Genomic DNA, 25,328 nt, shown 5'->3' with positions numbered 1-25,328 from the left:
TTTTATAGCAATTTAACCTAGCATTCCCAATCTTAACTAATAATCAAAGTTAACAGCACCATTAGTGAGACAAATTGACATGATGTACCACCTAATATGTGTACTTTCACTTTTGTAGTATTCCTACCAAAAGTGCATTCTCCTTACCTAATTTCATTATAATGAGACATCAGAGAAACCTAAATTGAAGGACTCTATAAAATAACTGCCCTGTACTCTTGAAAAATGTCAAGTTTGTGAAAAATGAGATAATTTTTAAAAATTTATTGATTGATTTTTAGAGAGAGAGAGAAACATCGATACGTTGTTCCAGTTATTTAGGCATTCATTGGTTGATATTTGTATGTGCCCTGACCAGGGATCAAACCTGCAACCTTGGCATATCAGCATGATGCTCCAACCAATTGAACTACCCAGCCAGAACTTTTTTTTAATAAATTTTTTATTATAGTTGATACAATATTATATTAGTTTCTTTTTTACACCCTAGTGATTAGGCATTATATAACTTATTAAGTGATCATCCTGATAAATTTCATACCCATCCATACCAATACATAGTTATTAGAATATTATTGACTATATTCGCTATGTTGTACTTTACATCCCCATGACTATTCTATAACAACTGATTTGTACTTTGTACTCCCTTCACCTTTTTCACCCATCCCCCCAGTTCCTCTACCATCTGGCAAATGCCAAAATGTTTTCTGTATCTATGAGTCTGTTTCTGTTCTGCTTGTTCAATTATTTTGTTTTTTAGAGTCAATGTATTTATTGTCATTTTGTTGTTCGTATTTTTTAATCTTTTTTTTTTTTTTTTCCTTCTTCAAGAAGACCCTTTAACACTTCATGTAATACTGGTTTGGTGGTGATGAACTCTTTCAGCTTTTTCTTGTCTGGCAAGCTCTTTATATGTCCTTTAATTGTAAATAATAGCTTTGCTGGGTAGAGTAATCTTGGTTATAGGTCCTTGCTTTTCATCACTTTGAATATTTCTTGCCAGTCCCTTCTGGCCTGCAAAGTTTCTATTGAGAAATCAGGTGATAGTCTTATTGGAGTTCCCATGTAGGTAACTAATTGCTTTTCTCTTGATGCTTTTAAGATTCTCTCTTTGTCTTTAACCTTTGGCGTTTTAATTATGTGTCCTGGTGTGGGGCTCTTTGGGTTCATCTTGTTTGGGACTCTACACTTCCTGGACTGGTATGTCTTATTTCCTTCACCAGGTTAGGGAAGTTTTCTGTCATTACTTTTTAAAATAGTTTTTCGGTTTCTTTCTCTCTTCTTCTTCCAGCACTTCCATGATGCAAATGTTGGTACACTTGAAGTTGTCCCAGAGGCTCCTTACACTATCCTCATTTTTTTGGAATTTTTTCCCTTTTTGCTCTTCGAATTGGGTATTTTTTGCTTCCTGTATCCCAGATCACTGATTTGATTCTCAGCTTCATCTACTGTACTGTTGAGTCACTGTAAATTATTCTTCATTTCAGTTGGTGTATCCTTTATTTCTGACTGGTTCTTTTTCATGTCCTTTTTTAAGCTGTTGAAGTTCTAAGTTCATTGAGCATCCCATCATTATAACCAGTATTTTGAACTCTGCATGTAGAAGATTGCTTTTCTCAATTTTCTGTATTTAGTTTTCTGGAGTTTTGTTCTTTTTAAAAAAAAAAATAACACAACAAAAACGTTTTTATTGATTCCAGAGAGAGGAAGGGAGAGGGAGAGAGATAGAAACACCAGTGATGAGAGAGAGTCATTGATTAGCTCTTCCTCTTGCACACCCCTTATTGGGGAATGAGCCCACAACCCGGACATGTGCCCTGACCGGGAATCCAACCACAACCTCTTGCTTTATAGGTTGACCCTCAAACACTGAGCGACGCTGGCCATGCTGTTCTGTTTTTTCATTTGGAACATATTTCTCTGTGTCCTCATTTTTGCAGCCTCCCTGTGTTTGTTTCTGTGTATTAAGTTGAGCTGAAATAGTTCAGAACAAGGAGTGTGTGTGTGTGTGTGTGTGTGTGTGTGTGTAGACAGAGGGAGAGATTGAGAGAGTGAGAATAAGATAAAGCAAATGAACACATAAAAATCATTGGTGTATAGGGATTGATGACATATGAGTTTTTTGTACTATTCTTGTTAAGTATGAAACTATATCAATATAAAATTTGTTTTTAAAGGGTTCAAAACCCACAGAATTTTCAGGAGATTTTTAAATAGTTTGGAAAATTCTTTTTCCTACTTTAATGTAGACATAGAAATTTTAATATATGACACATGCACAATATTTTCAGCAACAAAATCACATGATGGAAGGAAAATCCTTTTTAAAAAAACATATATTTTAAATGCTCTTTCCATAGCCTGATTTTTTTTCTTAAGTTACTACTTTTTATACATTGTTCAAATGTCAATTTTTCTTTAATGGGTGGATTAGGTGTCTTGTTTTCTTTTGGTTTCTAAATTATCTGTTAGGTAAGATATTGTTCATCACCTAATGTTATCATGGGAAAAGTCAGCAGATTTGGGCCTCTTGAAATGTAAAGTATGTAACTTACCAAGATTGCCAGCTCCTTTCATTTTCAGTACTCTTTACTACAATAGCCATTCAACATCTGTGGTACAAAATATTTTTTTCATCACTTCACATCTCATTATGAAATACATTAGATCTTACTGTATTTCAAAGACCTTCTTTCTATGTAATTGACAACATTGAAATTATCCTGTAACATTTTTGGTGTTTCTGTCTTCAACCTCTTTGCTCCATTTCCCTGTTAATGATACAGTCATGATTTTTTCATGTCTAAGCTTACCTTATAGCCTTCCCTTCTCCCCCTTACCTCTTTCCCTTCCCCCCACCCTCATTCTCTTTCATCTTCCTCTATCCCTTCCCCCACTTCTTTCCTTTCCCAGTTAAAAGCAGATGTTGCTTCATTGTCGCTTTCAGTAGAATTTACATATTTTTCTAAAAGCTCTTTTTCTAAAAAAGCTATTTGTGCCCTGGCCAGTATGGCTCAGTTGGTTGAGCATAGTCCCGTGCACCTAAAGGTTGCCAGTTTGATTCCCGGTCAAGACACACACCCAGGTTTTGGGTTTGATCCCTGATTTGAGGTGCATGCAGGAGGCTACTTATCAGTGTTTCTCTCTCATATCTGTGTTTCTCTCTCTCATTCTCCCTTCCTCTCTCTAAAAAATCAATAAAAACATAATATATTTCTTAAAAAGCCATTTGCTTATGAGAATACGTCTTCTCTACTCACCAAAGAGTAGTTCTTCATAAATTTCATTTTTGAAAGAGAATCTAATAAATACTATAAACTTGGATATCTTAGAAACATCTGTACTTAAGTTCAGCTATATAGAAAACTTTCTACCTAGTATAATGTACTTGAATACTTGTTTTTTTCAACTTCTCAATAGTGGTGGTGTTTTTAATCATTTGCCAACAGTGTGTTGTTTTCTTGGCATATTCTCTATGTATTAATTTAGCCATTTTTATCATAAGAAAATGAAATATTTCTCCAGTGATACAGAAGTTGGCCTTTGAAAGACCCTGTAAATATTTATCAGTACACTTACTTGAAATAATCTGTATCTTTAAGCTGTATGAAGTGTTGATTGTTTCAATGACTTGAAAAATATTGATGAGAAAAATCTAGAGGTTCATTTTCACATCTTGCAAATCTTCACTTATATGATTACTATAACAGCCTAGGACAAGATTTTTGATCAGCATCAGGGCATGTAAATTCACAATTCAGATAGTTTTTTGGTAATTTAATAATATTTTGGCTTTTTTCATATTTGATTCCATTGCCATTGTTGTTACTTCATAGTATTGTTGATAAAGAGCTCATGTAAGGCCCTAGTCATTTGGTTCAGTGGTTAGAGCTTTGGCCTAGGAAGAAGATTAAAAAAAAAAGAGCTCAGAAGAGAAGTGTAAGTTCTGCCGTTTTCCTGTTTATTTTTGCTTGTATTTTTCAAACTACGGTTTCTTTGAAGGAATTTATGTAATTTTCTTATCTTTTCTGTGATGGATAGTTTAGTTTAGTTAGATATTATCTTTAAATCCACTAAAGTTAGACATACACTGACATTAAGCCCGTGGAACCTAAGGTTCTACCGGTTAAAGGCTAGTAGAGGAATGAGGGTTCCACTGTTTGCCCCTTTCACATTGTCTCACACTTGACTGCCTGATATTTTGAGTGAGGGAGGAGGCAGTGTCAACCCATAAATTAAATGTCTCTGTCTCTTGGAGTGTCTTGTGTGTGTGCCCCAATTTAAAGGTTACTTTTCTACAGAAACAAGAACCGTGGATCAAGTTGAGGTGTAATGTTCTGAGAAAGCCTATACTGGTAAAAGAGGTAGTTGAAGAATTCTTTGTTGTGTGCGGCATAACAAAGGGGCCATATGAGAGATCCAAAAGTAGAAATATTCTGGAGTTCTTTATTAATTTTTTTTCAGTTAAGCATGGATGCTTCATTTTCTTAAGTAACCATTATTAAATAACCTTCACCATCCTTCCTTGAGATAAAATCATTATTTTTCTCAATCTACAGGTGAGTTTAATTTTGTTAGAAATTTTTTTTTTTTAAGAATAGTTTTTTTAGACGGAGAGGAAGGGCTAGAGAGAGAGGAACATCAATGTGAGAGTGAAACATTAATCGGCTGCCTTCTGTACAGCCCCTACCAGGGATTGAGCTCAAAACCCAGGCATGTGCCCTGATCAGGAATCGAACCAACAACCTTTTGGTACACGGGACGAACGCCCAACGAATGTTATGAAATTTTCAATAGTGAATTATCATTACATTTCTGCAATAAAATCTTGAGTCTTGTGTGTGAGTGTTTAAGATATGTTGTTTTTTTTCTAGTATTTATATATGTATATATAGTGTTTTTTAACTGCAATTTTAATGGAGTTTGTCAGAGTTTTGCTAGATTAGTTTTCAGGGAGCTTCTAATATTTTTCTGCAATTGGAAACATTTTACATAGCAGTGGAAATGTCTGTTTTTTGAACGTTTGAAATAACTCACAATTTATTTTTCTGTTTTTAAAATTGTTTACATTATGAAATACACATACAACAAAGGCTTAATACACACAAGTTTACACCAAAAGAAGAAAATAATAAAACTCTACTAATACCTTTGAAGCCCTTTATGTTTGTTTTTATATATATAAATCCTCACCCGAGGACATGTTTATTGATTTTATAGAGAGGGTAAGGAAGAGAGAGAAACATCAATTGGTTGTCTACCTGTACACACCCTGACCGGGGATCTAACCCACAACCTTTCTATGTATGAAAGAACACTCTGACTAACGGAGCCACCCGGCCAGGGCTTTTTTTCTTCTTTTTTTTAAATGCATTTCTCTCCTGAGGTGTAATTTCTCACTCATTTTCTAGGTGATAGTTATTATCTGGCTTTTCTTTGCGGTTTTACTACAACCTTGCCTATTGATAAATATATTTAAATTTCTTTTACTTGTTTATGACATATATATATATACACATAAATGGAATCATAATGTATTCTTCTGAAATGATTTTTTTACTTAACAGTTGTTGATTGCAATTTGTATCAATCCACATTAGTTTATTTTTCACTGCCATATAAGATTTCATTCTATGCATATGTCACCGTGTTTTATTTATGCTATCATTTATGAATATGTCAGTTTCTAGTTTTATCTAGGGTATATGCGTAAGAGTATAATTGCTACATCAAAAGGTATTCTTGCTTTTCTCCTTTTCTTTGTATATTATGTACATTAATGTTTTTATTTCCCTACAGTGATATGGAAAGTAATGATTCAGATTTTAATTTTGCTGTTAAACATGAAGAAAATTAGAAACATTGCCAAGAATCAATTTTCCTTAATATTAACTGTGAGAATAAACTATTTTGTTAATGCTTCCTGTATAAATAACACAGTGTACAGTGTTAATTCTTTTTACTACACTGCCTTCTCTTTTTCTCATTTTTGTGGAAAGTTCTTGAACTTCATAATAGGAGTATCATTTTCAAATTATTTTGGTAGTTTTACATTTCCTTTATGTTCTCCTTTTGTAATTACCAATGACATTTGCATTCTCTTTTGTGGTATAACAGTTACAGTTGAGACTAATAATCTGAGTTTAAATAGTCTCTGTGCACATCATCAATTATCTATTTTAACCATTCCTTAATTTTGATTCATCTGTCAATTAGAGTACTTATTTGACTGTTGTTGTTTTTCTAAAGAGGTATGTGGCTTTATTTTTTCTGAGTCATTACATATCTGAAAATGAATTTCTGTTGTCTTACTTGAGCAGCATGATTGGGTACAGGTTTCTAATAAAAGGAAATATTTAAAACTCTGATATTTGTTTTATTATCATCTAGCAATTAATTTTGAAGAGAAGTCAAGCTTAGTTCAACTGTTGTATGTAACTTATGGAGAGTGGGGGCAGTTCTACCTACTTTCTTTCTTAGAAAAAAATTTAAGTTGCATTGTAGTTAGAGAATGTGCCCTATGAAATAGTTAATCCTTAATTTATTGTCATTTTCTGTGTGAATTGATATACGATCAGTTTTATAATTTTCATGGAGATTTGAAAAAAATCACTGTATGTCTAATAAATTAATCTTATTGGTGATTATATTCAAATCTTCTATAATCTAATTTGTTGTTTTTTTGCGTACCGAATCTGTTTGATACAGCAAGAGGTTAAAATTTCTTACATTCATAATAATACTAACCATATTATTTAATGCTGTTTTGAATGGACACACACACCCCCCCCACACACACACACACACATTGTTTTGGTCACACTTAAGCTTTTTAATTGAAAAATGCCATTTAAAGCAATTTCTATATTATATGCCAACTTTACTATTTGTCTTTATCCTTTAAATCTGTGACCTGTGGCATAGAATCTACCACAAAATAAATTAATGCAAGTTGAAGGAAAAGAAGATATAACTCATCCCGCCTGAATCTGTTTCTAATGTTGAACTTGGAAAACTAATTTTCTTTGGTTGCCTGATGAGAGAGTTACTGCCATCTAGATTTCAATATTTTACCAATCTTTAGTTAAATATATAGCATACTAGGCAGATTACTGTAAGAGCTCAATAAATACTTGTTTGATTAATATTATTAACTATTCAAAGTGATGTTATTGACTTCAAGAAGAAAGAGAAATGTGCAGTCTACCATTTGTAGTTTAATGAGTGAACACAATATAATCTATCAGTGTGTAAACTCAAGGTCATGATAGAGACTTAGACTTTAAATTTAATTTTGTGGTTTAGCTGTTTTTTCTTGTCCGTTATAATGTTTTAGTTTTTAGAAGTATAACTCTGGCTCTTGCCAGTGTGGGTCAGCGGTTAGAGCATCGGCCTGAGCACCAAAAGGTCAAGGGTTCGGTTCTTGTTCAAGGGCACGTACCTAGGTTGCAGGTTAGATCTCCTGCCCCAATAGGGACATGTGCAGGAGGCAACCAATTGATGTGTCTCTCTCACATCGATGTTTCTCTCTCTCTCTCACCCTCTCTCTCTTTCACTCCCTCTCCCTCCCTCCTTTCCACTCTGTAAAAAAATCAATGGAGAAAATATCCTCGAGTAAGGATTAACAACAACAAAAAAAGTATAACTCTAAAACAACATAAAAAAAGACTGTTTGTTTATAAAGAGCGACAAGAGATCAGAACTGGATGTGAAAACCTTAGTTGAACTAAGAAAGATTTAGTCTCAGTTGGAAATATTTAATCATGACAATGAGAACAAATACTGGCCCTCAAGCCAGGGAAATAAAAATTTCACAAATCATAACAATTTGCCTAAACCATAAATTTTTGAGGATTAGAATTGTGTAAAGAATCTGCTTGGAGGAATAAGGTTAGAATGTTCCAAGGGACCAGAAGTCTCATATTTTTTAAAACCTTATGAAGATTTTGATTATAAAGGGTTTTATGTATATAATATATACTATTTATTATGTGTATATAGTACTTGTGTTGCTGTCAGTCACTCCATATTACTTAGGCTCCATTTGGGGTGTACTGGGAGGGAAAAATATTATATTGTCTTTTTTTTACTAGTTATGTTGTTTTCTCCCTCAGCTGTAATAAAAAACAAATTTTAAATCTGTGTTCAATTATGAGTAACAAATTTATAAAGAGCATCTTAAAAATAATATTAGTGTAAGATTTTGATTTTAAAATTCTACATCTTATTGTTATTTTTGTCATGTTTGACTAAAATTTATTTAATAAAGATTATCTTTAGTTTGTTTTTAACCATTGCACAGTGAGTTCAATCAATTCTGAAAGATTGTACTATCTGAAATACTTCTATCATTATTATTGCCTGAATGACTTCATGTGATCCCTCACTTTCAGAAAATGTGTCACATAATTTTTGAGCAGCTATTTTTGTCTAAATTATATATACTGTTCTTTTTATGATACCTGTATTAGAAATTCAAAAAGAATAGGTCTGATTTCTTTACCTGCTTAAGTCTGTACTGGGTATGTACTGGAGAGAGACTGCCTTTTAATCATCCTTTCATTTTATATCTGCTGTGGGACACCCCCGGGATCAGGATGAAATGTGTGAAACTGCATACTCTCCTCAGTGCTCCTGGATAATATCTGTGTATATGTCCCTGCTTTAGTATGCTGTAGCTCTGACAGTAAAGAAAAGTGTTAGATTCATTAGCTATCAAGCTGCCAGCTAGAAAAGAGTTCCTTGCTCTAATTGAGCTTATATGGAGAACTTGGAAAGAATGGAAAGGGTGGTTTAATTTTTTTCCAGGTTTCAAAGATGTGAATTATTGTGCCTTGTGAAACTAAAATGGGGAAATGAGGAATTTTAATGATTTTTCATGTCCTTAGTTTTTATACTTGTAAAGTTTTAGCTTCCGTTCACCCCACCTTGAAAGTTAAGGTTTGATACTAAAAAGAAAATAATTCTTCTGAGATCATCATCCTATGTGTTCATTGATACACCCCTCCCTCATCTCAGCTATCTGTAACTAAAAAAGCAAATATCTGGGTAACTCTAGGACTTTTAAAATAGCTACTGCCCGGCCGGGCGTGGCTCACCGGTTGAGTGTCGACCTGGGATCCAGGTGATTGGGGTTCGTTCGATTCCCGGTCAGGGCACATGGCCAGGTTGCGGCCTCGATCAATGACTTTCTCATAATCGGTGTTTCTATCTCTCCCTCTCCTTTCCTCTCTCTGAAATCAATAAAGATATATTTTAAAAAAATAAAATAAAATAGCTACTAATGGACTTAGTACCAGCCTGGATCAGGAATGGTAGAAGGATTGATCTGTAAAATAACCACATCTAGAACTTTTCCATGATAAATACAAGAAATTATATTAATCAACTTATTTGTGAATTACTGTAACAACTTTGTTAGTTACAGTGTTGTCTTTGACAGAGGTTTGACCAGTTGTTTCCCCATTTTAAAATTTTACTTGAGAAATTATTATAAACTGGCAGGTGATGATAAATTGTTAATTTTGAAATTTAATTCTAATTAATATTAGGAAGATGATCATTACTCAGAAACGGTAATGCAGTGGGGGATATGAGAACAATCTCATAAATTGGTTAAAATGTATTAGGCACATGAATTTTGGATGAGAAGTTGGCTGTATTGCTTTTTAAAATGAACATTTCATTTCCAATGCTTATTCCAAAATTAACAAGTACACAGATTAGGCTTATTGATGCATTATCTGTAATAACAAAAAACAAAACTGAAAATAGTTAAATATATCTCTAGAGATTTAGTTAAATTATGATATATCAATACAATTAAGTATTATACAGCTGTTTAAAAAGACTGAATCAGTACTGTATGTATTGACATGCTTAGTTCTCTGAAATATGTTGTTAAATAAAAATATGCACAGCCTGGATAGAAGGCTCAGTGGGTTGGAGCACCATCTTTTACACCAAACAGTTTCAGGTTCGATTCTGGTGAGGGTACATACCTGGGTTGCGGGTGTGGTCCCGTCAGGGCGTGTGCAGGAGGCAACCAACTGATTGATGTTTCTCTCATCAATGTTTTTCTCTCTCTCTAAAATCAATAAAAACATATCCTCAGATGAGGATTTAAAAATATATGCACAGAAAGTATATAGACATATACATGTGAACCTGTGTTTCTCTCTGATGAGTGAGGTTCGGGAGGCCAAGGGTTAAAGAATCTTCTCATTTTTACTTGGTTTTTATAATGACCATGTGTAAGGGTGCAGATGCTAAAGGCAACTGGTCCATGTTTCTCTCTCACATCATTGTTTCTCTTTCTCCCTCTCCTTTCCTTTCTCTAAAAGTCAGTTTTTAAAAAACCACTTTTAGAATCATTGTATTGAGTTTGCAGTATTATTTCTGAAGTGACCATTCAACCAATATAAGAGGTTTGTAGTATCCTAATATATATATTTTTTTAATTTAGGGCCTCTAGAAAAGGAAAACATATATGTGGTAGGAGTTTTTTTTTTTTTAAAAAAAAAGGGTATATATATTTGTTTTTAAATCTCTACTGTGCTCTTTTTCTGTTTCAGTTACCTAGAAAAGTACGAGAAAGTTCATCATTTTGGGGAGGATGATGATGAAGTACCACCAGGCAATCCAAAGCCACAGCTTCCTATTGGTGCAATTCCATCTTCCTACAATTACCAGCAACACAGTGTATCAGGTAAATATTGTTGGAAATTGACAGGGCATAGGTCCCACAGTTTTGAATTAGGAAAATAAACATCATCCAATGAATTAGTCCCTTACTTTGCTCATAAGAACAACTAATTAAAGCCTTAATACAACCTTCAAAGATCAACATCTAATTGGTATCAGGGCCTTTCTGTCATAGGCTGCATAAGATTTTTAGTTATAGCAATTTCCAGACTTGCAAATACCTATCCTTTTAAGTGTTTTTTTCTTACTTCTTTGGCTAATGATCAATTTAAACTTAATAGTTACTGACATGAGAAGAGAAAGATTCTGTTAGGATTTTAGAGAAGTCAAGAATACTTAGATAGCCTCTACTAGATTTTCTACAATTACTGGAATTCCTAACACCAGAATTCCTCAGAAATGTTTCTAACCAACTAATTTCCTGCTGTGGTACCAGGCATTTTTTTTTTCCATTTAAGTCATTCTTATAACAGTTATAGAGGAATCTGCATCTAAAAAGAACAGGACCCAAATTGGAAATAATCAGATTGACAGTCTAATGAAGAGGTTCTTGAGGCAGAGTAGGTGAAGTGGAGGTTCCAGTGTTCAGTGACTCTGGGTTGAGGATGTGATGACTTAGAAGAGAGCTCTGAAGAGATAAACATCTCTTTTGTTTAATCGCCAACATTGGGCCTAAAAAAGATAAAATAATGTCTTTTTCAAGGGTATATTCTTTATAAAATATACAGTGATTTAGCTATTTCTTCTTTGTTAGTGCTAATCCCAATCTCTTACAGTTAATCCTTAAACTCTCATTTGTGCTTTTTATTTGTTTTTTACTGGGTTTTCTTTTTTATAGAAACAGCATCATACAGTAACTTCCTCTTTAAACCTTATAATATATCATGGGCACTCCTCCCTCTAATTTATCCTTTTTAATTGTTGTATATTATTCCTTAGTAAAGATGTACCTTTCTTTTTTTACTTTATTTTTATTGTTAATGCTTGTGCTTTCTGAATTTTATTTTCTATTATCTATTTTCAAAGTTTCTTCCATGTTGAATTTGACTCCATGTTTCTTCCCCAATCAGTAAAAACTGAAGAAACAGAATCTGTGATCTCCTTTAGAAGAGGCTTCATATGATGGTTTTGTATAATTGGGTCCACATGGTGATGAGTGCAAACCAAACCTTGCTTCATTTTTAATGAGTAATCATTATCTCAAGAACCAAAATTAAAGGAAAACATTTTAAGTCACTGTGTAGAAGATCTTGCTAATAGTTTAAGCTGAAAATAAAATGGGGTGACTTGTTAGGTGATGTTTCCTATAAAAAGGACTAATGACCATTATCTCATTCAGGGATATTATAGAGGGTATTCCTATATTGAATGTGACTGTGCTAATGACCTTTAAGACCATTTTCAGCTTCATAACTCTCTGGTTCCTGTATTATAGTAAAAGCAGAACTGTCCATTATTGTAACTTAGAGTTTGATGTCTGTTAACAGATCCTCAAACTGACCCACTTCTGTGTTTGATCTTGTTTAAAAAGAACTTTTCTGGATCTGTTCTCTTTTTCTTCCTCTAATTAAAACAGATTTACTTCAAGAAAGAAGATGTAAAATATTTCTGGTATTTCAGAAGTCTAATGGAAGTCGTCAGTAGAGCTACACAAGTTAAGGGAATGACAGAATTGCTTAACCTGGTGTATAACTCCTTTCTGATATGCTGTCATATGTCTTTCGTTTTTTAGAGGATAATCTGTGTAGTTATGTAACATATTGCATGATTGATAAAATCAGGATTGGAAACTCATGAAAGGAAAGAAACTAGGAATTGGGAATTGCTGGGGAATATCTGACTATAATATATCTAATTCAAACTTAAAAGAGGTAGTGTTTCAGGGCAGCATTTATGAATTTGAAGGTGCTTTTTATTTTTCTAGAAGGAACCACAGCAACATTATGACAGTGTTCTAAAAATTAACGTGATTATCAGTATACAAAACAAATCCTTCATTGATGATTCTTTCGGTGGTTAGAGCATGAGCCTGCCAACTGAAGGGTCCTGGGTTTGATTCCTGCCAAGGGTATGTACCTGGGTTGCAGGCTCAATCCCTGGCCCTGGTCAGGGCAAGTTCAGGAGGCAACCAACCAATGTGTTTCACATCTAGTCAATACCTGTGTGTGTGTGTGTGTGTATGTATTTTAAATAAACACCAAAGTAGAATTACATATTGTTAGATTAAGAGCCTTTAGGAAATTTTAGTTAAAAACTATAAAAGGTTTGTGTTTATATCTTTGATCATACAGCCTTTCTCTCCTTTTAGGTAAATTTATTTACCTAGAGATACTTACTGTTGATATTAAGAAAAGCTATTCTAAAACAATATTTTGAATAATAAATTTCATTTGGCAATAACCTCCAGGGCATTTGGTATACAGTGTAGTTCTACACATCATTTTCATAATAAATGGAATACTGTACATTGCTATGGAACCAAATTCTCCTTTGAGAATATTGGCTCCTTTAGCCCAATGACTTTAAACGGCAAAAAATTTTGAGCAGATTTTGCTTTGAACTTTAGGATTATTAAACTTTGGCATTAATACATAGTGGTTGTATCATTTATTTGCATAGGCTTTCACATTTTTCCTTGTCATAAATACCTAATCCTTTGGTTTCCCTCTTTCTCTATTTTTCCCCCCTTGGTATTGATTTGGATACAGCCAGTTCTACAGTGTTGTAGAGTAAATTATTAAGGATGTTTTGTTCATCTCCTCTTATATTTTTTAATTAAAATTAAAAATACAATTCTTTTTTAAATTAAAATTGTTTATTTGCAATATCCTTAATAGAAAAATTGTGAAAGGCAAAATTGAAAAATAATTCATTGAAATTAGTAGAACTAGAATTTTAGAGCCAACCATAATTTTAGTGATTATTTAATCCAATCCAATTGTTTTGGTAAAAGCCAAGCACCCTATTCATTTCCATTTTTGGTATTTAAATTTGGGAAAGCTTCATACAGGAAGATTTTTTTTTTTAGTTGTATTTGAGCAAAAATTTTCCCTTCAATGTTTCGTATTCTAACAGACATTTGCACTACAACTGTCACTGCCAATATCAATGGGAAGAAAGCACTCTGGAACAATTCTCCTTTCCTCTAAACTGAAAACAAGGAGACGTGATTGCCTCAGATTAAATTAAGTCTGTCAGCAGTGATCCATTTGTATAAACTTTGAGTGAAAAATGTTGAAAATAAATTTCCAATCCCATTCGAGTATAATATTATAGCTGTTCAGTCATATCTCCTTGGGTAAGGAAGGGGGAGGCTCTTCAAACCTTATAAGCTTTTTTTTCTACATTATCTTAGGAATCATTACCAAGCCTGATATAATAAAAGAACTTTTTATAATTATCCCATTTATTTATGTATTTTGGGTTGCTTTTTAATTTTTTAAAAAATGTTTATTTTGTTATGATTGGAGATGTCTTTGGCAAAGTTATTCAGGTAAGGATGTATTGAATTGACTATCTGATGTAGCAGACAGAACAATTCTAAGGTCATATCAAAAGTACTTAAATAAGACTTAACAGACATTGAATGTAGGTTTCAATTTTTTTTGTGTTGAGGGGATTTGTGTAAAAGTTTTGTGGAATCTAAAACCTATTGCTGAGACTTGGGTTCTTATGATCAATTACTGTATGCAGTATAGAAATATCAAAATCTATTCTTATATCCACAGTTTTGTTACTTTTTTCACAGATATTTATTTTCTGGTATTTATGAGATATTTCATTTCAAAATTATTGAAATGAGCAATATGTTATTGTTCATCCTTAAATATGATACAGAATCTGTTCATAGTCATTTATAACTGTATTGTGGTACTTCAATGTTATACTATTGGAGAAATTCCTAGAATATTTTAGAATTGAAGAGGTGTTTCCTCAAATGTCTACATCAGGAAATGAAGACATTTCTTACCTACTTGATTTTCTTCTATGGCATGTTGTGGCAATAGATCCCTACTTTGCATTCTAATATTTTTTAAATTCATATGTTTCTGAAATGTTTTATCTAGAAGTAGTTTAACTCTTGTTTTCTTGCTTCTTCCCATTAAACTAGTTATATCTTTATGTGAAAAATGTACTTGGGGTATATGTCTTAGATTATAGCTTTCATGGCCTGAACTACCCCAATTAAGAGTCAGTATTTCTAGAAATATAACATTTTCTATAACATGTATATGTTATGATTAAGCATTAGTGTTCTGTAACCCCATCTTCCCTACCTTCAAATTTTTGAAAGTGTTTTAAATTAATTCTCCTGCAGAAAATTTTAGTTACCTTGGGTTAGGAAAAGAAATTTTAGGACATTTGAACTATAAAGGTAAAAATGTATAAATCAGACTTCATAAAACTAAAATTTCTGCCCTGAAGACACTGTTAAGACAAGCCACTATCTGGGAAAAAATATTTACAAAACAAATATTAGATAAGTGACTTCGAATATTTAAAACTGACAATATCAGGTGCTGACAAAGATGCAGAGCAACAGGATCTCTGTACATTGGTGGTGGAGAGGCAAGATGTTACAGGCAACATACGCTTTTGTATGACCCAGCAATCTAAGAGAACTTTTTAAAAAAAGTCTTCATGAAGTCCTGTATGTGAATATTTATAGCAACTGTATTCATAAGTATCAAAACTCTAGAGTTCAGATGTCCCTCATCTAGGGAATGTGTAAACAGATTTTGTTATATCTATACTATAGCAATAAAAAGGAACAAACTAATATACACATCAAAATGGATATTTACCTCAAAAAAATTTTGCTAAATTAAAGAAATTAGACACAAAAGGCTACATACATACTGTATGATTCCATTTATTTGGCATTCTGAAATAAAGTTATAGGAACAGAAAGGAGATTAATGATTGTATATGGGTAGAAGAGGGATTTGACCACAAAGGAGCATAAAGAGAAACTTTCTAGGTGATGGAATTACTATGTCTTTATTGTGGTTGTGGTTAAAAGACTGTATTTATCAAAACTCATGTAGCTATAGAACTAAAAATTATGAATTTTACTATGTTAGGTATGTCATAATAAATCTAACCTAAAAAGGAATAATTCTACAATTAGATAAAGAAGGTAGGCAATGTGTCTAAAAACATGATATTGTTAAAAATTTCAAAGGAACCGGTCTCTCTAGCTTTTATAGTATATAAAAGTCAGATTAAGCCCCTTGAAATGCAAGAGTAAAAAGTATAGGTCAATTAAAATAATGACAATAATTGGAAGTCATATCATAGGAGGCATGTGCATTTTTCTATTTTAATACTTTCTGAACAATATAATTTTAACTTGTGAAGTTTAGAAAGTTAAACTCTTAAAAGTTAAACTCTTTAAATTTCCACTTAGTTTATATTCTTAAAAAAATTTTTTTAATGTCTTTATTGATTTCAGAGAGAGGAAAGGAGAGGGAGGGAGAGATAGAATCATCAATGATAAAAGAGTCATTGATCAGCTGTCTCCTGTATGCCCCCCTACTGGGGATCAAGCCTGCAACCCTGGTATGTGCCCTGACCAGGAATGGAACCATGACCTCCTAGTTCGGTGCTCAACCACTGAGCCACACCAGCCGGGCCTCTTAGTTTATATTTTTAAAAGAAAACAAGCTCCTGTCCTGTGTCAGAGGATATTAACAGCAGTGGTTTCTATTCCTTGATAAACTTAAGGTGTTTTTGTCTTTATCTTTGTTAGATTATCTGCGTCAAAGTTATGGGCTATCTATGGACTTCAATTCGCCAAATGATTATAATAAATTGGTGCTTTCACTGTTATCTGGACTCCCAAATGAAGTGGATTTTGCTATTAATGTATGCACTCTCCTATCAAATGAAAGCAAACATGTCATGCAACTTGAAAAAGACCCTAAAATCATCACTTTATTACTTGCTAATGCCGGGGTGTTTGACGACAGTAAGTTTTAAGCTGAACACGTTGAATGATCATTGTATACAGGTGTTAAGAGATTTTTGTAAAAAGTTATTTAAGGAGAAAAGTACTTTTTATTAGTCAATATAATAGCATTCTTTATTTGCTTTTATTAAATGTATTTAAAGTAATGAATGTTTGGATTTTTAACTAAACAGTTTAGAGCGATGCATTTTAAAATTTGCTGCCTAAATAATCAAAATAGGATTTATCAAATATTTCATATCCTTTTTACTTACAGTGTTTATACCTAGGTATAGGTTTTTATAAATCAATTTTTTTTTAATTTTCTGTGAAATTATCTTTTACTAAATCTAGGTTTTCTTCAAACCAAATTGCTCAGTTCTCTAATTGTAGTGTGATAGTTTAGTAGAGATTTAGACAATATCTTTTGAAATCTTTTTTTGCTTGTAGTTTTTCTTTTTTTTTATTTATTCATTTAAAATATGTTTTTATTGATTTCAGGAAGGGAGAGGGAGAGAGAGATAGAAACATCAATGATGAGAGAGAATCATTGATCAGCTGCCTCTAGCATGCCCCCTACTGGCGACTGAGCCTGCAACCCTGGCATGTGCCCTGACTGGGAATCGAACCGTGACCTCCAGGTCCATGGGTCAACGCTCAGCCACTGAGCCATGCCGGCTGGGCTAGTTTTTCATTTTAAAATATCCACGTTAGCTGAACTTACTAATTGCTTTTTGCTTCTCAACCCTCCTACCCCAACACCATTGTCATTTCTTTTTCCAGAGGTATATTCTATTGAAGGATAAGGTATTCACATATATTGAAATTATTTTATCATATAGGAAATATATATATATATAGAACAGTAGACACAGCCTGAAAATTTCATGTAATATTTTAGAGATTCATGGTTTTTTAAATCTGTAAATAGCAACGTGTTTGCAAATTAGTTTATTTTTCTGTGATTTGATTTGTGTCAAGTTTCAAACATATAGGGATTATCTAAGTAGGATTCCTTAAAATTTAACATGTACTTATTTTATATGAAGGCAATTTTGAAATTATTTTAAACAAAAGTGAGAATTAGTTTCTTACTCTGCCTGAAACTATTCTTATTCTTGGTTACATGGGAAAGGAACAAAGATCAGTACTTCTCATTTTGTATTGTAACTTTCAAGATCTAAATTTGGTGATTTCCATCTCAATTTTATGTTCTTTGATTCCTAATACTTGATATTTTATTATTTTTTAATTTTAGTCTTTAATTACAATTTGCATTCAACACTATTTTTGTATTAGTTATTTTGATATTTTAAAGACATCTTTCAGCATTTAATATTGGAGTTTAAAATTGTTTCACATTTTTAGAAACCTTAAAATGAAGTTTTTAGAAAGATTATTCTCAAACCAGAATAATTTTTTTAAAGACTTACCATTTAATCATTGAATAAGGATTATACATGTATATTTATTCCAAGTAATGTTACCAGTTTTGGTTCACTGATGTATATTTTTTAGATCCAGTTTATCTCCTTGCATTCTTTAAGCATTTTTATTTATCTAAAAGAATAAATTAATATGCAGTATAGCAATCTAAAACATTAATAATTTAGAAAATGCTATTTAAGGAAGTCAGAAGTTTGGAATTCCAGAGCACAGAGACTTTATGAAGTCTCCATACTTAAAACATTGTTTTAACATTATGAAAATAATTTCTTTGAATTTGAGAATTTGGTTAGGGTTTTGAGAGGTTTTGGTTTATTTTTTAGGGCATGGAATTTTAATTGAGAGATAAATATAGGTTCCACTTCCTTTGAAAATATGGAATGCTTTTACATTTTGTGTTTGAAGAAGCGTAACAAAAGTGACACAAAATTTAATTTTCCAACTTATATTTTCATTCAGTATTTGTTTCCATAATTTGAAAAACTACTTCAAAAGAAATTATTATGACTTTCTATCATTTACTATGAAACAGTTTTTAGTGAACAAGGTATCTTAAGATGTATTTTTACTCTTTTTCCATACCTACCTATTATTAAGGAATTAAGTAAAAGAAGTAATTCCATGTTATTGAATATACTATTCTTTTAGCTTTAGGATCCTTTTCTACTGTATTTGGAGAAGAATGGAAGGAGAAGACTGATAGAGATTTTGTTAAGGTAATTTGAATAACTTTTGTAAAATATTGAATTATTGTATTCATGTAGCCAAGGACCAAGGTTCAGTTAATGGTTGCTCATTTTATATACATGATGCTACCTATACTTTAATCTTTATCAGAATTCATAAAGATACCTATTTTAAAGTTGTGATTAAGTTGCATAAAGTGCTTTTAGAATAGCTAATATACAAAAATAAAGCTCTTATTTTATTATACATTGATTTCTGAAAATGATAAATCTAAAAAAAGCAATAAATCTGAGAAAACCCAGATTCTGAACAGCAGTCTGAGTTATTTCCTTATGGTTGTTTTTCAGTTCTCTTAACCACTCTTTAGCTGTGTCTAATATTCCACTTGACTCATTTGTTAAGTTTTATTTTAGTGATTGTTTTAATTTCAAAGTAGCCCTTTTTGATCTCCTGTTATGCTTTTAATAATTCTTAAAATATATATATTCAATGTATATTAAAAACAAAACTTACTAATATAATATAAACTACATATAATACATAAACAAATGTAAATATATATTATATATAAATTGTAAATTAGATATACATACAAACGTACACCTGATAATTCTAATATCTAAGCCTCTTGCAACTCTAGTCCTACTCACTCTGACTCAAAGATTATTCCTTTGTATTTTGTATTATTATATATATATTTTAATATGTTTCTATTGATTTTTTAGAGAAGAGGAAGGGAGAGGGATAGAGAGATAGAAATATTAATGGTGAGAGAATCATTGATCCAGCTGCCTTTGGCATGCCCCCTCGGGATTGAGCGTGCCACCCGGGCATGTGCCCTGACCAGGAATCCAACTGGTGACCTCTTGGTTCATGGGTTGACACTGGCTGGGCCCTTTGTGTTTTATAATTTTGGTTTATAAATTTCAGCGGAGTTTTTTATGTGGGATCTTTTTTTACAGATTAGATGGAGAGTTTATTTCTCCACTTTTGTATTGCATTTGCCAAAAAACTGAAAGGAAATACTGAATGACTTTATATTAATTTCTTAATTGGAGATTTTCCAATAACTCTGATAGTAAAACGAAACCCACAGGGATTGCAGAGCACGCTAGTGGTGAAATATTTAGGGGATTGTTTTTAACTCAAAGCTCAAGTAGAGACAGTTCCTTTTATCTCCCTTTTTTCTGAGATTACTAGACCTTCAAATTTCTCGCATGATATGGAGTTGCATTTCAAATTCCCCACTTCACAAGTCACCCCAAAGTCCTGTCTTCATCCCACCCATTAAAAGCCAAGCCTCTTGGTTGTAGTTAGGCAGATAATTTTCTTAACTCCAGAATATTGGTAATTAAGTGTAAGATGCACAAAATATTTATGTACATATTTACATATGCAGTCACAAAGGGCAGTGGGGGCTGTCAGTATAATCACTAATCACATGAAATCAAGAAGACACAAATAGCCTGGCCAGTTTGGCTAAATGGTTGAACGTCGACCCATGAACGTGGAGATCATGGTTCTATTCCTGCTCAGGGCACATGCCTGGGTTAAGGGTTCAATCCCCAGTGAGGGGCATGCAGGAGGCAGCCTATCTGTGGTTCTCTCTCATCATTGGTTTCTATCTCTCCCTCTTCCTTCCTCTCTCTGAAATCAATAAAAACATATTTTGGGGGGAAAAAGACAAGGATGATTAGATGATCACCTCTGTTACATGTTTTCATTAATTTCTGTTCTTTATATTTTTTTTGACCTGCTATATTCTTCGGGTTTAATTTGCTGCACTATTTCTAACTTCTTAATCTGGTGTTTACATCATTGATTTTTGTTTTTACTTTTTCTAGTACTTTTAAATCCATAAAATTCCCTATATGCACACATATAACTTTATTCTTTCTGTTTTGATATTTCATATTTGTATTATAACTCTGTTTAAAGTATCTTCTAATTTCCATTGTGCTTTCCTCTTTGGTACATGGATTATTTGAAGGGAATTTTCTTAATTTCCAAAAACATGACTTTTTTTTAGTTTTCTTTTTCTTATTGATATCTAACTGAATTTCACTATAGTTATATAGCTTTCTTGTCCATTGAACATATTATAAAGTATCTTTTTTTACCTTTGAGTCTACTTTTTTTATCTGATATCATTATAACTATGCCCTCTTCCAATTGGTGGGTGTTTATATGATTCATATTTTACTTTCAACCTTTCTTAGCCTTAATTTTTTAGATGACTTTTTGTAAACAACATATATTTGGGCTATTTTTTTTCCAGTGTGAAAAACTTTGTTTTTAAATTAGTACACTTATTTACATTAAATGTTAATCTTGATCTAATTGTGTTATTATGTTTAAATTTACCATGTTTTGAGTTGGTTTCTGTATGTTCTACCTGTTCAGTTTGTTTGTTTGTTTTCCTTTCCTTTTTTTTTTTCTTTAATTTATTTGAGTATTGTTTATTTTTTCATTTTCCTTCCACTTAGTTTGGTATTTATACACTTATTCTGTTCTCTCATTGATTGCACTAGAGATTATCATTTTAATTCTTGCTAATTTAGTAAATTAGTACTTTTACTAATGTACACTTAAATAATGCAGGAACAGTAGAATGACTTCATCTCCATTTGTTCTCTTTGATTTATATACTACTTTTTTATGCATTACTTTGCTTTTTTTCAGGCTTCTTAAAGTAGAATCTTAGACCATTGGCTTTAAATTTTTCTTCTTGTCTAATATCAGAATATAGAACTATAAATCCTCTCTGTCCCCAAAATTTTGTTAGGTTGAATTTTTATTTAATTCAAGATACTATCTTATTTTCTTGTGATTTTATCTTTGATTGATGGGTTATATATATATAGAAGTATGATGTTTAATTTCTGACTGTTCATTTCAAAATAGCTTTTATTATTAATATTACTGTCATTATTATTACTGATTTTTAATTACATTCCATTGTTGTGAGAGAACGTATTCTAGGTTTTCAATTCTTTTAAAGTTTATCAAGACTTGTTTTAGGGTTCGGTATATTGTCTTCCTTGGTGAATGTCTCATGCTACTTGAAAAGTACATGTGTTCTACTATCGTTGGATGTAGTATTTATTGATATCAATTAAGTCAAGGTGGTTGACAGTGTTCTTCAAGATTTCTCTATTACAGTTGCTTTTCTATATAATTATTTTATGATTTCCTGAGAGATAGTGTTGAAATTATCAACTATAATTAGGAATGTTTATATATGCTTTCAGTTCTGTCATTTTTTGCTTTATTTATTTTGAACCTCTATTATTAGTTGCATATACATTTAGGATTTTTCTATTTTCTTGATGATTTATTTGTGGTCATTTAAAATTTCATGTTTGATATCTTTATTTGAATTCCCGGTGGCCCTTTTTTTTTTTGGTTATTGAACATTGTCTTTTTTCTTCATACACCTAGTGCTTTTTTTATTGTTGCTAAATATTTTTTATCATGAAGGTTTTTTGCAGTGGGTTCTTTTGGTGGTGGACTTTTTCTCGGACTAGTGACTTTAACTGCAAAAGAATCTAATTCCCAAAGTAAAATAACCATTATTTTGAAACATATGTACCAGGAGGTTTAGAAATAAAAAGTGATCTAATAGCCCATATGCTTCTTTGAGTACAAAAATAACGAGATAATGCAGTTGAATGGCATAGACAAGTTGAAGTTAAAGTTCATTTTGTATAGACATCAGTATAAAGGCCTTTGTTTCTTAGCCTGTAAAAGAACATTAAACAAGATTTTTACTCATTTCCTCACATATGGATCAAAAAACAGTTTGTAGATACGGAATACTGGAAAGCAACTTAAATATCTAGGTTACCAATTCAGGAACACATAACTTCACCACTTGCTATTTGATTTTCATATATATATATATATATATATATGTCTATTGTGTGTGTGTATATATATGTATATACATATATATATATACTCAGTAGCTGTGTCTCGGGAGTGTTTATAAACAGGAATACTGTGATTATGTTCAGTTTACTAGTGGGATTCATGACTATTATAATTTTGATGAGCATAACCACTATTTCTAGATATTTGTCATAGCTGTAAAGTAATCTGAAAATATCTGATTCATATTGTTGACAATGTCACAGATGCTGCTAATATTACTGTGGTTTGTTGTCTAACATTCAGAGTTGAAAAAAATGCTAAGGAAATGCTAAATTTTAGTTAGAGGTTAATGAACATAAAGATGTCATTTTTTTCCTCTCATTCAAGTTCATATATGCCCTAATTTCTTTCATAGACCTTTTAAGGATTTGTAGACCCCAAGCTAAGGGAACCCCCTGGTGAATGATACTGTATTATATAAGTTCCTTAGTTATAGAAAGTCAAGCATTTATGTCAAGCAATTAAATACACAGAATATAGTGATATCTATGTGAACTAAAAAAAGTAGAAATGTTACAGTTTTATCGTGTGTGTGACTACTTTTAAAGTAACAGAATAGTTTCAAATTGTCAGAATTAAGCATAATAATTTCTCATTATAGTTTTGGAAAGACATTGTTGATGATAATGAAGTACGTGACCTTATTTCTGACAGAAACAAGTCTCATGGTAAGTCAATGAGAAAAAATTTTAAGTAACTTTGAAATATCGATAATAATAAATGAAATATTAATGAGTCTAATATATATTTTCTGTTGTAGAAGGTACATCAGGAGAATGGATTTGGGAGTCTTTATTTCATCCACCTCGAAAGCTGGGCATTAATGATATTGAAGGACAGCGGGTACTTCAGATTGCAGTGATTTTGCGAAATCTTTCTTTTGAGGAGGGCAATGTTAAGCTCTTGGCAGCTAACCGTACCTGTCTTCGTTTCCTATTACTTTCTGCACATAGTCATTTTATTTCTCTAAGGCAATTAGGCCTTGACACATTAGGAAATATTGCAGCTGAGGTAAGCATGTGACAGTAACTTAAAAAATAGTTTTAATAGTTAGTGACAGTATTTACTTTAAAATTTTAGGATGTGGCATTATTATATTTGCCATATTTATAGAGTATTCAGTACTTATAGTTTTTGCCTAAAATTGTATTATAGAAGTATCACACACATTTGTGGGTAGAAGAAATATTTGAAATGATGCTCCAAATTTAGTGGTGGCTATGCTCACAGTAATTACATTTTTTAAAGTTTTGCAACATTATTCTATTCATTTTTAATAAATGTGAAATACTATACTGGAAGAACCCTACCTCAATAATAGTATCCTTTCTTTTTCCAGCTTTTATTGGACCCTGTTGATTTCAAAACTACTCATCTGATGTTTCATACTGTTACAAAATGCCTAATGTCAAGGGATAGATTTTTAAAGATGAGGGGTAAGTGTACAAACTTTTTACCATCTGTCTAAAGTGCACAAACTTTTTGTCATCTGTTAAAAAACAAATATAGCCCTGGCCGGGTGGCTAAGTAAATCCAGGGCACATACCTAGGTTGTGGGTTTGGTCCTTGGTCCAGCGTGAACGGGAGGCAATGGATTGATGTTTTTCGCTCACATCGATGTTTCTTTCCACCCCCATCTCCCCACCGCCACCCATCCTCTCTCTCTAGATCAATAAAAAAAGAAACATGCTTGTGTGAGGATTTAAAAAATATATACATTTTTTTATGTGTATGCTTTTCAGGCATGGAAATTTTGGGAAATCTTTGCAAAGCAGAAGATAATGGTGTTTTGATTTGTGAATATGTTGATCAGGACTCATACAGAGAGATCATTTGTCATCTCACTTTACCTGATGTGCTGCTCGTAATCTCAACACTTGAGGTGCTATATATGCTCACAGAAATGGGAGATGTAGCTTGCACAAAAATTGCAAAAGTAGAAAAGAGCATAGGTAAGACTAAACCAAAGAAACATTTAAGTTCTTTTTTTTTAAAGGCGAAAATATGAAATGTGCTGTCTGAAATCACAGTTGACATATGGGGTTTACTGTTTATTTCCAGGAGTCGCCATCCTTTCAGACACATCTGTTTGTATTATTCTTTGTGCTTATTTTAGATGAGCAAGAAACTTCTATCAAAATATTGACCAGGGTGTAATGTGACTATTAGTAATCCCTATTCCTTCTCTTTATTTCTATTACTGTATGTGAAATTTGAAATCAACAGAACTGCTATATTTGACTCTCCGAGGAGCAGGTCTAAAACAGTGAAACAAGCTTCATTCTGTTCCTGCAAGTTGCTAATAGTGGTACTATCCTTAAAACCAGTGAACCCACCTCCTTATTGGGTTGTTTTAAATATACTTACTAAAGTATGCCATGTTAACATTTTACTCAGTGATTCAAATGCTTTATTTCCTTCATATAATACTAAAGTCAGAGTTAATAAAGATTTGGAATGAAAAGTATTATTTTTGAGAAAGTAAGATGTCACTTTCCATGTAAGTAGTTCCTGAATCTGGCTACACATCAGAATCACTTGGGAAGCTCTTTAAAAATAAAGATACCTACCCCCCACTTCAGAGCTACTAACTCATTCTTCAGAG

General features: G+C 32.2%; 1 protein-coding gene across 2 annotated transcripts in view; it reads left to right on the top strand.

Annotated features, from left to right (window-relative positions):
- The window catches only part of ARID2 (AT-rich interaction domain 2), a 156,801-nt gene that overhangs the window by 70,330 nt on the left and 61,143 nt on the right, over nucleotides 1–25,328 (top strand). Inside the window, exons 4-10 of one of the 2 annotated variants that reach the window (XM_081127109.1) lie at nucleotides 10,578–10,711; nucleotides 16,460–16,678; nucleotides 18,752–18,819; nucleotides 23,325–23,391; nucleotides 23,484–23,566; nucleotides 24,063–24,159; nucleotides 24,466–24,675. In XM_081127109.1, coding sequence (XP_080983235.1) covers nucleotides 10,578–10,711; nucleotides 16,460–16,678; nucleotides 18,752–18,819; nucleotides 23,325–23,391; nucleotides 23,484–23,566; nucleotides 24,063–24,159; nucleotides 24,466–24,675 — 878 coding nt within the window. Of the gene's footprint in view, nucleotides 1–10,577; nucleotides 10,712–16,459; nucleotides 16,679–18,751; nucleotides 18,820–23,324; nucleotides 23,392–23,483; nucleotides 23,735–24,062; nucleotides 24,160–24,465; nucleotides 24,676–25,328 lie in introns of both variants that reach the window. The other variant, XM_081127108.1, reaches the window with a different exon arrangement.

Source organism: Miniopterus schreibersii (assembly GCF_964146895.1).
Source record: "Miniopterus schreibersii genome assembly, chromosome: 2".
In the NCBI taxonomy this organism is placed as follows: Eukaryota; Metazoa; Chordata; class Mammalia; order Chiroptera; family Miniopteridae; genus Miniopterus; species Miniopterus schreibersii.
This window is presented reverse-complemented; position numbering and strand designations above follow the sequence as displayed.